The sequence below is a fragment of the Parasteatoda tepidariorum genome, chromosome 9 (genome assembly GCF_043381705.1).
Source record: "Parasteatoda tepidariorum isolate YZ-2023 chromosome 9, CAS_Ptep_4.0, whole genome shotgun sequence".
Lineage (NCBI taxonomy): Eukaryota > Metazoa > Arthropoda > Arachnida > Araneae > Theridiidae > Parasteatoda > Parasteatoda tepidariorum.
Window position 1 is genome coordinate 64,035,770 of NC_092212.1, and position 17,282 is coordinate 64,053,051.

The window sequence follows — 17,282 nt, forward strand, 5'->3', positions numbered from 1 at the left end:
AAAGTGTATATATATATACTTTTCATAATTTTCCCACGCTTTAACAGCGTGATAGCATCTTCGTCGGCGATTTTATTGTCTCTGACAATCTTAAAATAAGATGGAAGTGTTTAACACACAATTTTAAAAAATGTTGTAAGAGCTGATCATTTAAGTAAGCTATGCAATTAGTAAGCAAACTAACAAAGGATAACTAAAAAAACAAATATATAAAAAACAAATTAACAAAGGATAATTAACAAAAATTAAGCTAACAATTAATAATTAGCAAAAAACTGGTTAACAAGAAATAAAAAAAAAAAACAGTTAATAATTATAGAAAACAAGCTAACAATTTATAACTAGCAAAAAAATAACTGTTACTAACTAATAAAAAATTGGTCGAAAGAAATAATTAATCCCTTAATAAATGTGATTTTGCAGTGCATATTATTTTATTCCACATTCAAAATTATTATCACAAACTACTTAACACAGTGTAAAATAGGTAATTAAACAACTTTTAATCTAATTTTTTCATTGTGTGCCGTCAAATTTTGAAATCGTTAAAAGTGTGCCGCAACGAAAAAAAGTTTGAGAATCACTGAACTAGAGAAATGAAGATTGGTATTTAGTCAGGTAAGCGAAGAATCACTTTAACTAGTTTAACGATCCAACAGAAACTAGTATCCACACAGAAATCGGTACTCTTTTGCTACAATTTTCATTCCGGATTCAAAAAATAAAAATAATTGGTTTTGTTGGCGATGATCTCGTAGAACGATAAAGAATCATGCATAGTACACACGCAGAGCCTTCAGAATTCTTTTAAAACGATCGCTCAAAGACTAATAACACGGCCTGCGATATTCGACGGGTAAGGAAAGGGGGTATGAAATTCTCCTCGAAGGAAAAGTGGATTAATACCCCAAGGACCGGTTTAAGGTGAATGAATCTTTCTTTGGGATGAATCGACACAAAGAAGATGTATGGGTATTAATGTATGGTAACCTCTGGAACTGGTCTTGTTGTCGATGCGAGCGCCAACCAGTTTGTCTACGTTCAGTCGCTTTACAAAATTCCTGAAGGGTAAGGTGAGTCGTCTTTACCCCCTATACTAGTCCCCGTTTGCAGGAAATTGATGTTTTGCGGGAGGGAAATTATACGGATCTATTTTTTGAATTTTATTTACCTGCGAATTGACTGATGACTCTGTCACAGGGTAAGTGTGAATTGCAGTTTCTTCCCTCAGAAAGAGGAAAGCAAATTTTGATCTTTGAGAACTACAGGTATAATCTAAAACGAATGAGTAAAAAGGGGAAAGCAAAGTGGATCTGTGGAACGAAGGTGAAATCGAAGTGTAGTGCGATTGTTTGGTTAATTGATGGCGTTTTTCATTCTCGATCTGGTCGCCACAACCACGAAACAGATGAAAAATTCATCGAGAGGAAAAAACTGATGATGAGCATGAAAAAGGCAGCTGTTAGAGATGTTACCGTTCCTTTAAAGACAATCTACGAGTAAGTTTCCATTTTATGTGTTTTGTATTTAATTCAAGTTAGTAAATCAAGAAAAAACTACTTTTATGTATGCAATAAAGCTGATTTAAATTAGTATTCTTAAAGAAATTATCGCTCATGGGCTGCAATAGCGGCACAACTCAAAAAATCAAGTTTTGAGATAAGTGGGTTTAAAGTTTTCATTGCTAAGGAAAGCGCTTTAGTTTGCTTAAACGAAGATTACCTTCAAGTTGAATGATGAGTTGCGCTAGTACTGCTGCTGAAAGAATGTGCATTTTCATACTTACACCTGTTCTTAGTCCAAACCGCGTGTTTCTTGATGAGTTGCGCTAGTACTGCTGCTGAAAGAATGTGTATTTTCATACTTACACCTGTTCTTAGTCCAAACCGCGTGTTTCTTGAGTTGTGCCACTATCGCAGCTCATGAGCGATATATATTGTGAGGTAAATATGTGTAGTCGAAATTGAAAAATACCATTGAATCAACTGAAAAGTACGGTACTTTAACGTCGCAAAACTACAGAAAAATTGGAAAATTCTTCGTAAAAAAAAATCTGCTTGATATTTTTAGGCTTATTTCGATCAACTTATTCCGACCATACTTACAATAACAGCATATATATAATCAACATATGAAGCTTATTATAGCTCGTATATATTGCAATAAGGCTATTTACGCTAAGCCTGTACTATGGACTTGTTGCAAACTGCCTGAAATAAATCAGGCTGATTCAATGACGATGTAATTTCTAATTGCCCTAATGGTATGTGGGTTCACTACAATAAGCCTAAAAATGTCGAGTTAATTGGAAAAGTTTTCAATATTTCCTTATCGGTCTTATATTTCTAGGTTTATTATAATCGACTTTTGTGGAGCTGAGGTGATTCAGGGAATATGAAGGAATATATATTCGAATCCGGGTCCCGCAATGAGGTGACCTGTGTTCGAATCCCAACGAGGGCTATGGCACCGACCGCAGTGCTGACGTAAAATATCCTCAGTGGTAGATGGGTAATGGGTCAGAGTCCCCTTGAGTCGTCAGGTTAACAGTGGAAGATTTTTTTGGTTTTCCTATCTATGGCGAACCGGGTTCGAATCCCAGTCGATACGAATTCCGTATCCAACTTGCACCGACCACAGTGCTGACGTGAAATATCCTCAGTGGTAGACGGATCATGGGTTAGAGTCGCCTTGCCGTCAGGCTAATCGTGGGAGGATCTCGCGGTCTTCCTCTTCATGTAACGCAAATGCGGGTTAGTTCTCTCAAAAAGTCCTCCACGAAAGCAAATTTCTCCCAATACTTGATACAGGAGTTCCCTTATCTTCTGGATTGGGTTCAAATTACAAGGCTACGGAGATGAACATTAGAAGTCGTAAAGCCAAAAATTGAGTCGGCTGTTCAACGACGATTATAAAATTATTAAATATATGCTCTTAGACTAATCAGGAAATGTGCAAAAAATTACTCAGACCTAATTTACTAAGTCTTATTGCAACAAATATTTTAAAAAGTTATTTGCTATAAGCTTCACTACTCTGGACCTAATTTTAACTGCCTGAAATAAATCAGGCTGATCCAACATTGAATGATGTATTTTCTACAGGTACGTGAACTCACTTCAATAAACCTAAAAAGTGTAAGGCTAATTCGAACATACAGGAGACTTCACTAGTTAAAAGACTGACGCATTACAAAGAGCCGAACTAATGAGTTAATTTATGGCATCTCTAAGGAGGCATTTTTTTAGTGATAGTTATAAAGTGTCTCAATTAATAAATGAAAAGAATTACTTTTGGTCTTCTAAATTTTATATTTTTGATATTTATGAAACATATTGCTTACGTTGATCAATATTTTCACAGAAAAGAAATAGCCAAAGCAGCAGTTTCACTTGAAGCAACTGCCAATTTACCACAATTTCAAAACATCAGAAAATGTTTAATCAAATCTCGGAATTCTGCTGTGCCAAAACTGTCAACTGGTGATGATGTAGAATTATTATTAAATCCTCAAAGGAAGACAGAAAATGGAAGAAAGTTTCTTTTAGCAGATGGCAGTGAAGAGAAAACTAGAGAACCGGTAAGAGCTTTATTCACTTAAATGCATATGTTACCGGCAAAGTATGAAATCCGGCATTGTATAGAATGCCTAAAATTAGCCGGCAAAGTATGAAATGATTTATATTTTACACACTACCTAGGCATTCTATAGAATGCCAAATACTTTTTAGGAAAAGTATGAAATAAGCGTCCTGATGAGGTTATTACGTAAATGGTGTGCATGTTACTGTGAATGACCAAAATCGGTGGATGTTGACTTTCACCGGTGAATGTTGGCAATCACATAGTAGCTTTGGTGAATGTCCGAAATATTTATTACATCCGATTTGATATTAATTTATTCGTGTACATAATTACATTTATTCGATATTTTAATACTTACTGACGATAGATTAGAAGAAACATCAGTGTTTGGAGCATCGGGCAAATGTATACTGGGCAATGGCCCTTAACTAGGTCTAGTTAAGTACCACTGCCCGATATACATTTGCCCGGTATACCCTACACTGATGTTTTTTTAAGGTCAAGTGCCATTGCCCGGTATACATTTGCCCGGTATACCCTACACTGATGTTTCTTCTAATCTATCGCCAGTAAGTATTAAAATATCGAATAAATGTAATTACATACACGAATAAATTAATATCAAATAGAATGTAATAAATATTTCGGACATTCACCAAAGCAACTATGTGATTGTCAACATTCACCGGTGAAAGTCAACATCCACCGATTTCGGTCATTTGCAGTAACATGCACATCATTTACATAATAACCTCATCAGGACGCTTATTTCATACTTCGCCAAAATAGCATTTGGCATTCGATAGAATTCCTAGGCATTGTATACAATGCCTAGGCAGAGTATGTAATAATTCTCACATTTCATACTTTGCCTAAAAACGTCAGGCATTCTATACAATGCCGGCGTTTCATACTTTGCCGCGGTAACACATACAATGTCATTATTTCGGAATAGAAAACTAGTTTTTCTGTTCAACGGATTTTATTGTTCAGCTTAGCTGTAATAGCAAGCACTCTATTTTTTTGCAACCGTTTGGCTGTTATCGTTCTCATGTTGCTGTTATAATAATTCCATAATTACGTCGTACCACTAATAACTACACACTTTATAACTATCTAAAAACTGTAAAACCATTCGACATCATCACTTCGTAGTAAAAAACATGTTTTTTTTAAAGGTTCTTATTAATCATTATAACAAGCACTCTGTTGTTTTGAAGCCAATTGGCTGTTATCGTCGTTTTATGTTATTGTCATCGTAATTAGCAACAATTATATCTTGGCCCCAGTTGGGCTCGAAATTGGCTCAATATAGGTCCTATATGAACAAGCTCTGAGGGATCAATATTGGAATGTCTAGATTTTTTTAATATCGGCATGGCCGAGNTTCACTAGTTAAAAGACTGACGCATTACAAAGAGCCGAACTAATTAGTTAATTTATGGCATCTCTAAGGAGGCATTTTTTTAGTGATAGTTATAAAGTGTGTCAATTAATAAATGAAAAGAACTACTTTTGGTCTTCTGAATTTTTCATTTTTGATATTTATGAAACAAATTGCTTACGTTGATCAATATTTTCACAGAAAAGAAATAGCCAAAGCAGCAGTTTCATTCGAAGCAACTGCCAATTTGCCACAATTTCAAAACATCAGAAAATGTTTGATCAAATCTCGGAATTCTGCTGTGCCAAAACTGCCAACAGGTGATGATGTAAAATTATTATTAAATCCTCAAAGGAAAACAGAAAATGGAAAAAAGTTTCTTTTAGCAGATAGCAGTGAAGAGAAAACTAAATTACCGGTAAGAGCTTTATTAATTTCTAAGTATAATAAATACAATGTCATTATTTCGGAATGGAAAACTGGTTTTTCAGTTAAAAAGTTTTTTATTGTTCAGGTTAACTGTAATAACCAAGCACTCTATTATTTTGCAGTCGTTTGGCTGTTATCGTTCTTATGTTGCTGTTATAATAATTCCATAATTACGTCGTACCACCAATAACTACAGACTTTATAACTATCTAAAAACTATAAAAACATTTAACGTCATCACTTCGTTGTAGAAAAACATGTTTTCTTTATTTAAAAGTTTCTATAAATCATTATAGCAAGCACTTAGTTATTTGGATGCCAATCGGCTGTTATCGTCGTTTTATGTTATTGTCATCGTAATTAGCAATAATTATATCTTGGCCCCAGTTGGGCTCGAAATTGGCTCAATATGGTTTCTTATATGAACAAGCTCTGAGGGACCAATATTGGGATGCCTAGATTTTTTTAATATGGGTATGGCCGAGCCGCGATGGCTCAGGGGACAGAGCGTTCGCCTTCCAATGAGGTGAACCGGGGTTCGATCCCAGCAATGGCTTTGTCGATACGAATTCCTCATCCGGCTCGCACCCACCACAGTACTGACGTGAAATATCCTCATTGGTAGACGGATCATGGGTTAGAGTCCCCTTGCCGTCAGGCTAACCGTGAGAGGTTCTTGTGGTAGCCTGGTTGGTTGGGCACTGAGCCCATGCCCAAAAGTTTGTGGGTTCGATCCGCACTGGCCGAAGACTCGCCGTTAAGCAAAAGGTGTACTCTGGGGGTACTGATCCAGGAGTTTCCTTGTCTTCGGGATTGGGTTCAAATTTACAAGGCTACGAAGTTGAGCATTAGTTAGTCGTAAACCCAAAATTGGGTGGGCTGTTCAACGACAGATGAAATAAAAATATCGGTCCTATGCTGTGTCAATATCGGCCTATATAGGGCTTATATTGGCTGAATAATGATTATAAAATATTGGGTAAATCTGACTATTTTATATGGGTCCAATATTCGTCGTAAAGTGGCAGTAAGATATCGGGTGAATCGGACAATTTTGTATAGATCCGATATTCGTTGTAAAGTGGCAGTAAAATATCGGGTAAATCTGACAATTTTATATAGGTTCGATCTTCGTAGTAAAGTGGCAATAAAGTATCGGGTGAATCGAACAATTTTATATAGGACCGATATTCGTTGTAAAGTGGCAGTAAAATATCGGGTGAATCTGACAATTCTATATGGGTCCGATCTTTGTTGTAAAGTGGTAGTAAAATATTGGGTAAATCGGAAAATCGATATAGGTCCTATATTGGAAAAATATAGGCCCTTCGAACCCTTTTTGAGCCAAGATTCATGAATATTGCTCCAAAGAGAGCCCAAGTAATTTTTGCTGCTAGGAATGATAACGTCAACATTGTATCAACTCAAAAACTACAAGATCTTAAAACCGTGTGGGAACAATAAACGCCTACGAACTTATTATTAGTAGAAAACTAGTTTTTTTTTTATTTTATTTAAAAGGTTAAAGTATCATCAAACCTGACTTACATTGTCCGCCCAACCAAGAGAAAAACGAACACGGAATCGAACTTAATTTTCTTTCTTAAAGAAATACAATATTTTTTTTGAAGACGGAAGAGGTCAATTGGATGGGAAATGGGAGGAACCTCACAAAAATCCTCTTGAAAAACTCCACGAGGTTGAAAAAAAAAGTGACCTCACACAAAACGGTCCTGCCCTTCAGTAACTATCACAAGTTGGTGCTGCGCCATTTCGAAATAATTAATCAATAGTTACTTGTTTTGCCTTTCTAACCTCATGTCACGATTGTGGACCACTTCCATTGTTCGAGAGGAGTTATAAATATTAATTATTCGATTTTTTGCTCCATTGAAACGAATGAAATATACATATTATTGTTGAGTATGGAAAATTATTTGGAGGTTATTTTTTATGTATGAGGTGAATTGTTGAATGCTTTAAATTCGAATGGAAATATTGCGAAATGTTTGGTTGTTAAGTAACTAAGGCCTTAGGTTTTGAAGATTCTGTCATTATTTGAAGCAACGTTTTATCTAGAAAATAATAGGCTCTATTTTTACAGAAGTTATTAATGATTGTTAGGTTAAGTTTTAACGTTTTTAGCAAACTTCTTTTATGTTAATTCGAAAAATGGCGCAAAGTGTCAATAAGAAAAAAAGCCACAGTGTTGCGAAAATGAAAAACGTTTAAGGTTTAATTTTATATATTTATAAAAAAGTAGCTTCAACACTGCTTTGTTTTTGACTCTTAAAAAAAACGCAAAATTGGAGTTAAGAAGACTCATAAAACGTGTTACAATTGATAGAAAATCAATTGATAGAATTACAATTAATAGAAAATCTCGCCAAATTGGCGATTTTTTATAAACAAATTTCATTCTTTATTTATTGGCGATTTTTTAAAAACAAATTTTATTCTTTATTAATTTAGTGAGATTACTCACCTTGTTGAAAATTATTAAAATAAATTAATAAAAACACCTTTAAGCTGTTTTTAGAAAATTCTTTCGTCAAATAAAATAACGCTTTTTAACGTATAGGGTATCCTTTAATAAATGTAGGGAGTTTATAACAGTTACTCATAACTGTTAAGTTTTGCGTTTTTTCCTACCTCACTGTTAGATTGAATGAAAGAAAACTGAAAAGTCTGAAAAAATATAATCTGTGTAAAAATAATAGTTAAACAACGACACTGCTATAGTTTGTCTACGGTAAGAACTCCCCCCTCCACAAAGTCTGAGGTTGTCTGCTGCTATGTAAACAAGTATAGCGCATTTCAGAGAAGGAAATGTCTCTTCACTCTATCACAATACACCGAAAAAAAAGACTCCCTTTCTCTCGCCAAAATCTGTCCTAAACAGTGACCTCTAACCCCTATTTAAGATAGTTATACCTCGTTGCTATAGTCACCGCCACTGGTCCAGACGATAGCTACTTTACTTTTTTTAGATCTTACTTTAGACAAACTAAACAATTACTCTGTAATGGTGTATTTAACTTTACGTAAACAATGAGCTATGTAACTATTTACTATTATTCAACTTTTTTGATATAAATTTGTTATAAATCAAATTTGTTTTACCCTCACTTGCTCTTACTCATAAATTTCGAAACAAAGATAGATTTTTAAATAAAATTTGTTTATTTTGCCATTTTCGTACAATTAAAAAAAGTCAAAATAATAAATATCCCCCCCCCCCACCCAAAGAAAAGAAACTGGATGGTTTGCTGCGTTTTACTTAAAGAGTCAAATAATTTTTCTCACTAAAATTTCAAAATTAGATGTAAAAATCTTCTCCAGAGAACGCTGTTGTCTGACGAACGATAAAACAATATTTTCTGCTGCCTGTGAGACTATTAAATTTTACATTTTTGCACGGTTGTTGTTATTGAAAATTTTATTTTAAAGCTTTTTAAATTTGAAACGTCATCTGTTGAAAATGTTTGTAACAAATTTTGAAACATTGTGCGAAGAAAATCTTTGATTTTCTAAACAATTATATTATTAATATTATTTGTCGCTAGTGGCGACAAATAATGTATTACCTCTTTCCATTTTTTTTTTTTTTNTTTTTTTTTTTTTTTTTGTACTGCATAGATGATATCCCGCTCTGATGTTAAATATTAATTTTTTTCTTTTTCTCATAAGTTATACCCCTTTGTGTTTGTTCTACGCCTTTTTTTCTACTTATAAAACAAAAAAATATATATATATATTCTTGTACATACATATTTCCTTTTTTATGTTTATGCACATCATGGAAAAATCAAAAAATATATCCTTGACGTAAAGAAAATAAAGATTTCATAATAAATAAAATATCTAATTTGCTTTTTTATTTATTTATTTTTTAAAAATTGTTACGTTTTTTAACTATTTAAATCTTTATTCATTAATCTCAAATCTCAAATGAGCTGTATAATGTAAAATTTACAAATCATTTTTTCTTATTAAAAAACCTGGAATTAATGTCTTTGGTAATTAATGAGATTAGATTTAGCAGTTTTCTAGAAATAATTTGTGTTATTCTGATTCAGTAGTTTTTTAGTGCGGTAGTTTTTTGTTAAGTTTAAACTAGCAGTTTCCTTGTAGTTATTGGAGTAAATCGATGAAGTAATTTTCTTATGTTCATGTTTTCTGTTAATTTGAGCTAGCGGTTGTTTAAATATAATTGGTGTAAATTAATTGCGGTATTTTTCAAAGAATCTGTGTAATTTGATTCAACAAATTTCTAGTAAATAAGGTTCCAAGCAGATTGTACCATTTTATGATTATTTCCTGTAAAAAATATCGACGCTTTGTGATTTTAAGAAAATTTAAAAGTTTTCCATGCAAAACTAATATTGGCTGCCATTTTCTTTTTTTGGAAGAACGCTGGAAAATGAGTAAAAGAAGAATGGAAAGATATCGTTTGCGATTTCTCCGAGTAACAAATGGCAATGCCACATATCCAGTTCTTTGCCTTCCCATAAAAGTAGATAAGGGTCCTATTTTTCATTTTAACTCCATTCGGAGAGAATAAAAATGTCTAAAGCAGAATCTTCAGATTACTGAAGAAATGCGGGTGTGCTGTATTTTCTTGATCGCCCATACAAAGAAATGGAACATAATACTTCCAAAGATATGATATTGCGAACAATCGCTTGAAAAAAATGATATCGGTTGACGTGACAATAAGATTATAGACGTGTGAGTCAGCTAAATCTGGTGAATATATAAACATATCCTCCGCTTTTTTCAATTGTGTCTGAATTGAGATGTTTCGCCATTTTGTTTCGATTCGTCGTTGCGTGCAGACGTTTTTTTTTTTTAAAAAATTAAACAATTGTTTTGAAGACATTTTGAATTTATATGCACGATTTTCTCGAAGCTGTTCTTCTCTGATGTTAATATTCAGCGAGTCAGTTTAGAATATTTTTTTCTATACATAATTTGTAGGCTAAAACAGAACGATTGTCGTTGACCTGCTGGTCTGGGCGCTATGTGTAGGTCAGAACATCCCCCCCCCCCAGAAAAAAAAAGTCATAATAAGATCTTGAAAAAGAATGTATAAGTATTTAAATATTGTAAATAAAATGCTTAAATTGTAAATAAATTCTTTTTCATGATTTTTTTTAAAAAATTATTGCTTAGAACTTTCAAACAATAATTAATTAATAGAACTTTCAATGAATATTGATTAATAAAACTGACGAGGTTTGCTTTGTTAAGAATGTTTTATGTATATTTATTTAAATATAATAAATAAATAAAATGAAATATTGTTTAAGATTTGGTTGTCACAATAATGATACGTTGTCGATGCGAATAAATCACGCCTAAGTTACGAAAATTTCTTGAAATTTTTTATAAAATTATTGTTTAGAACTTTCAAATTAATATTTATTAATAAAACTGAAAAACTGAAGAAGTTTGTTTTGTTAAGAATGTTTTATGTATATTTATTTAAATATAATAAATAAATACAATGAATTATTGTTTAAGATTTGGTTGTCACAATAATGATACGTTGTCGATGCAAATAAATCACGCCTAAGTTACGATCACTTTTAGAAAATCTCATTGAAATTTTATTGAATACAAAGAAAAAAATTTGACTTGTATTTGTGTTTCATAAAAATGTGCTCATTAATAAATTTAAATACATAAAATCTATGAGATTTCACTCAGAAAGCAAAAAGTAAAAACAGAAAAGGTAAAAATTGAATTTTTACTTCAGCAGAAGATTGGGATTGATTTCTTGAATAAAATCTTAGAAAAAAGAGGGTATTCTAAATTACATTTCCCCAAAATTAAAGATAATAGATTATTGGTTATTTATTTATTATTTTTATCTACAAGTGAACGAGGAAAGGGGAATCGCCTCATTTTAGGAAAACTTCACTACAGTCAACTACAGCACGATCGTCTGTCTTCTGCTTTAATTTGGAAGCTTGCCAAAACAGGAATGAAACAAATATATTCTCCTCGTTTCCTCTTTTACTCTAAAGAGGGCGCCACACAAGCAAGCAATTCTTACTTGAGTTTGAACTTGATGGAGCTGTGGTTTTTTTAACTTTTTTTTATTGCGATAAGTTATCAGCTGTGTAATTCTAAATGGTACTAATTAGAATTATTTTACAAAGTAAAAACGGTCATCGTGTTGTGTTCGCAATGATTTTTTGAATTGTGAAATGGATGCGAACAACTTTGCCACAATGCGAGTAACTTATGAAACTCTACCTCCTGAATTTGAGAACGAAATAGTGGAGAGCAATGAAAATTCTGTTTTAATACGAAGCAACTTGAAATCTTTGATGGATATAAATACTTGGACTCAAAAATTTGGAATGATTACGAATACGAAATGGAATTCTAGAAGCTCTCAACCTCTTGGCAGAAAATTTGTTTGCAAGTAAGTTCGCAATTTTTTTTTCCATCTTGTTTTTAATATCTTACTGTATAAGCGAATAGTTTCAAAGTCAACTCAATTCATATGTAAAATCTTTTCATAAAAGACAAAAAAGAAAGAAAAAGAAAAGAAAAGAAAAAAGAAAATATATTGACTTTCTCTTTTGGCAATTCAAAATTAAGAAGAAAAAAAATTTTTTTTTTTGCGTTTTCGGCTATAAAATAACTTATGAAACCCTTTTTAGTCTGTGTAAAATAGTAATAATGATGATACTTAGGTTTAGTTTCCATCATTCATTAACAGTTTGCAAAAGGGCGATGATAAAGATTTCGTAGAAATTACAGTCTGGGAAGAGGGTTGCCTTGCTTAAATTTAGGTTGAGATATAACTTAAGCATGGTTTTGGTAAATTTACTTTAACGATTTTGGTGCCTTCTCTTGTGTCAGCTAAAATGAGCTAATTACAACTACACTATGCTTATGTGAGATAATATTTTCCATAATTTATTTTATTACCGGTGTGGAACAGCAGAACTATTTCTGAATTTACGACTATAAATGTTTAATTCTAAAGGCTTATAATTTTGGACCCAACCGAGAAGACAAAGGAACTCCTGGATTAAGCTTTGGGACAAACTGGATCTTAATTTATTACATCCACCTTCCTGCACTGATTGCATATTGATATTGCTTTATCTTTTCCCCGTTTAAATACTTAGCGACATTCCCTATGCCTATATTTTTTCGTTGGCAACTTTGATAAGAATTCTAAAAATACTTATTTATGGTGGTCGTTACGGAACACCCAATGTATAATCCCTCTTGTCAACTAATTAGAACTAATCATAAACCCTTCCCCTTATAATTGCTACATATCTAAATGGTCTTGTCTTAGTGGCTCAAGAGACAAAGCGTTTGCCTTCCTGAAGGTAACTCAGGTTCGAATCTCGGGGATGGCTAATCGAATCGAATTCTTGATCTGAATCCGAATTGCTGACTATACATAACTAACTAAAATATCCTTAGTAGTAGACGGATGATGGGTGAAAATTCCCTAACTATTGGGCTGATCGTGGGAGGTTTTCGAGGTTTTCCTTTGCTTGTAATGCAAATGTTGGTTAGTTACATTAAAAAGTCCCTCGCGAAAGCTCGTTTACTTCATTACTTGATCCAGGAGTCTTCTTATGTTCAGGGTTAAGTTCAAAATTTCAAGGCTACAGAGTTTAACATTGATAGTATAATGTGTCATATTTTCAATGTCGGTCATAAATTAAAAAATAAAATGTCTTGACAATTTCAATTTTAAAGATTAGTTAAAAATTAATGTAAAAATTTTTAATTGAAAATTAACTAATTAACAAGAATAAAAAGTATAAAAGAAATTTATTCTGTATTTTGTAATTACTTATATTATGTAACTCTGTTGTGTACTATATTTAAAAAAGTAACTATCATTTATGTTTATGGAATAATATGTTGCTTACTTTTGAACTTTACACAATTTTGTTTTCCAACTCTTAACACCTTTTTCACTTATTATTTTCTTTTGTTAAATTTATTATTTCAATTGTTTCAATTAAAACAATTGTTTTTTTATTATTCGGGGTCTTTTTTTTATCTGCAATAATAATTATTTAATGAGGTAATATCGTAATAGTAATACTTATAGAAAAAGGAAATTGAGGAATTTTATGTATATGATATCGTGAGAAATACCGACAACGATAGTTATCGATAATATCACTATCTAAACAACAATAATTCCTATGATTTTCACTAGTCATATTGTTATTTTATAATAGAAACAAATTGATTAATGTGGAGTAAAGAATAATACATAATAAAGTAAAACAGATTTTTTTTCAATAATTAAGTAACATTTCCGTACATTTTGTATCAATTTTAACTATTTTAAAGACGTTGGAAATATATTTCTCACCAACTTTATTAAATTTAATTGTGAATGGGAAACTATTTTCCCACTCACTATTTGTGCGACTATCTTCTGATAACTTAATCAAAATAATTAGTACTGAAGTGCTTTGCTTACGTAAAGGTTGGTACCAGTAAAGGCTAGCATGGGATCAAGAAGAGATGCTAAACACTGGGAGGGGGCGGGGCTAATTTCTCTAATGCGTTATCGTTTGGAGCCGCGATGGCTTTGAGGATAGAGCGTTCATCTTCAAAGAGGTGAACCGGGTTCGAATCCCGGCGACGGCTGGTCGATACGAATTCCGCATCCGACTTGCACCGACCACAGTGTTGACGTGAAATATCCTCAGTGGTAGTCAGATCATGGGTTAGAGACCCCTTGCCGACAGGCTAACCATGGGAGGTTCTCGTGGTCTTCCTCTCCATGTAACGCAAATGCGGGTTAGCTCTATCAAAAAGTCCTCCACGAAGGCAAATTTCTCCCACTACTTGATCCAGGAGTTTCCTCGTCTTCTGGATTGGTTTAAAATCAAAAGACTACGGAGTTGAACATTAGTAGTCGTAAACCCAAAAATTGGGTTGGCTGTTCAACGACGGTTATAAAATATAAAATACGTTATCGTTCAGTTCTTATGTTTTTTTTTCAAAGTTATAAATATAAGTTCTTTATAGTTTATACATAAATATATGATTTTACGAGAGATAATAATAAAGAAAGAATAGTAAATGTGGAAGTTATATTTAAATTTATTTATCAGTTTAATATTTAGCTTCTCTATTTTGCTTGGAAAACGAATTAATTCGAAACGGTTATCATTCATTTTTGATAGTGTATTTTTTTTCTACCTTACTTGTCTACGTTTGATTATTATCATTACTTTCATACCTTAATTTAATTATTTTGAAAAATTGTATGCAATTTGTCGTTATTTTTTTTTTCTTACATAATTTCGCGTAAGTTTTAATACTCAATGTATAAATATTATTTTGAATGTTGCATGTCACCTGGCTTCAAACGAATACTTTTTTTTATGTTATGCTCCATATTGCTAATAAGTTTTTAAATGGACATTTTCCAGAAAAATATTCATTTGCAAACATAGCTCCTTTGGAAAGTCACCTCCTGGAACTCTCAAAAGGAGCATGACGAAAAACAAAGGTTGCAAGGCTACAATTCAGGCAAAAATAAGAGTAAACAGTGCATCAACCAGAAGGAGAGATACATATGTTCGTGTAAGTTTATTGCTTTTGGTGTAAAATTGTTTAATTAGTTAGGTTTTCTTTTATTATTTCAATGTATAGTTAGGTTTTCTTTTAACATTGCAATGTATCGTTTAGTTTTCTTTTACATTACAATGTATAGTAAGATTTCCTTTTAACATTACAATGTATAGTTAGGTTTTCTTTTAACATTGCAATGTATAGTTAGGTTTTCTTTTAACATTACAATGTATAGTTAGCTTTTCTTTTAACATTACAATGTATAGTTTAGTTTTCTTTTACATTACAATGTATAGTAAGATTTCCTTTTAACATTACAATGTATAGTTAGCTTTTCTTTTAACATTGCAATGTTTAGTTAGCTTTTCTTTTAACATTGCAATGTATAGTTAGGTTTTCTTTTAACATTGCATTGTATAGTAAGGTTTTCTTTTAATATTGCGATGTATAGTAAGAGTTCCTTTTAATATTGCAATGTATAGTAAGGTTTCCTTTTAACATTGCAATGTATAGTGAGGTTTTCTTTTAACATTAAAATGTATCGTTAGGTTTTCTTTTAATATTGTAATTTATAGCTAGGCGTTCTTTTAACATTGCAATGTATAAGTGAGATTATCTTTTAACATTACAATGTATAGTTAGGTTTCTTTTTAACATTACCATGTATAGTGAGGTTTTCTTTTAATATTGCAATGTATCTTGGTTTTCTTTTAATACTGCAATGTATAGTTAGGTTTTATTTTAATAATGCAATGTATAGATAGGCTTTCTTTTAATATTGCAACGCATATCTTAATAGTGGCAGTAAATGCCATTTACTTTAATACGTTAATCGCCACATGCATTTTTAAGGAAATCTCCGCTAAGCTACATGCGCTTATTAGAAGCGCTCGTTATACGGTATAGCAATGCGAATTGTACTACTAACGGATTTAAATAAATAAAAATTATATTTGCGATAAATAAAAATTAATTTTAAATAAATTCTCAGCATAATTAAAAGCTCAAGAAGAAGTGAAATGATTGCACTTTACCATGTGATTTAAATCTGATTTAATTGGACACCTGTGAGCGTCGTAACGCTTGTGTGGCGGGCCTGATTAGCTTCTGAAAATTGCCAGACTAAATGCAAATTATAGAAAATTAATTATAATTTAAAAATTTATCTACTGACTTTTCCTTTCTGTTAAATATGTCTACGGCATTTTAACATGCATAAAAATTATAAATTTTTAAACATTTTTTATAAACTGATACACCGGTTTACTGAACCATTGCTCTAACCATCCATTGATTAAATGATTCGCCGTTAATGTTTCGCTTATGTTGTTTCATTGATTTCTATTCGTTAGATTCTTTATCACTTCAATCACTTATTCACTCGGTGTATCAGGAATCATTTTCAAATTTAATGGTTGTTATTTAATTCTGCTGATGTCTCAGTTTTCTTTTCTTAGACTAAGATAAGTTTTTTTTATATTTCTTAAGTTAAACTTGTAACTAATTTCTAACTAAAACCTCTTAAATGAAAACCTCTTCTTTAACTCTTGAAAGCAAATGAAAATTTTAACTTTATGTGAGACATTTCTTATTTGTTCATTGTTGCGTAATGTTGTACAATTAAGTGAAGGCCTTGTTTGAATAGATTGTTTATTTCGAGATAAAAAAAAGCAGTTATAAAGTCTAATGAGTTTATTATTTTCTTATCTGTTTAATAATGTTCTCTGTTTAGCAGCAAATAATAAGCTTGAGTTGTACTAGTTATGAATTAAGATAAGAATATCTTATCTTGTATGAACCTGTAAATAAGAATAACTCAAATATTTTTTCGCTCCAATAAATAGAGATTAAATCCACTGTTCAAATAAAAACTCATATTATGCGTATAAAACATCGAATGTAATCTGTATTATTCTGCTTTTGCATTTTTTTAAAATTCTTAATAAGTTAACATTCTACACTGGTATAATAAATTAAGAGAATTTGCAGACTTGATCGATTATCTCTAGAAGTACTGGATCAACTTTAATGAAATTTGATACGTACGTACACTGATATAATATAAAACAAATAACCATTCAACAATTGAAATACATACGCATGATCGTGCGTAACACTCATTGGTATGAAACAGCGGTATAATAAATTAAGAGAATTTGGAGACTTGGTCGATTATCTCTAGAACTAATGAATCGATTTTAATGAAATTTGATACGTACGTACACTGATATAATATAAAACAAATAACCATTCAACAATTGAAATACATACGCATGATCGTGCGTAACACTCATTGGTA

At 31.8% G+C, this 17,282-nt stretch overlaps 1 protein-coding gene across 6 annotated transcripts in view; it reads left to right on the plus strand.

The window, feature by feature from the left end:
* Window positions 1-860: 860 nt before the first annotated feature.
* The window catches only part of LOC107450596 (serine-rich adhesin for platelets), a 51,092-nt gene continuing 34,670 nt past the window's right edge, over window positions 861-17,282 (plus strand). Inside the window, exons 1-2 of one of the 6 annotated variants that reach the window (XM_071185689.1) lie at window positions 861-1,499; window positions 3,364-3,580. In XM_071185689.1, coding sequence (XP_071041790.1) covers window positions 1,186-1,499; window positions 3,364-3,580 — 531 coding nt within the window. In that variant the 5' untranslated portion in view covers window positions 861-1,185. Of the gene's footprint in view, window positions 1,500-3,363; window positions 3,581-5,170; window positions 5,388-11,124; window positions 11,835-14,841; window positions 14,996-17,282 lie in introns of those variants that run through there. The other 5 variants (XM_071185690.1, XM_071185694.1, XM_071185688.1 and 2 more) reach the window with 5 other exon arrangements.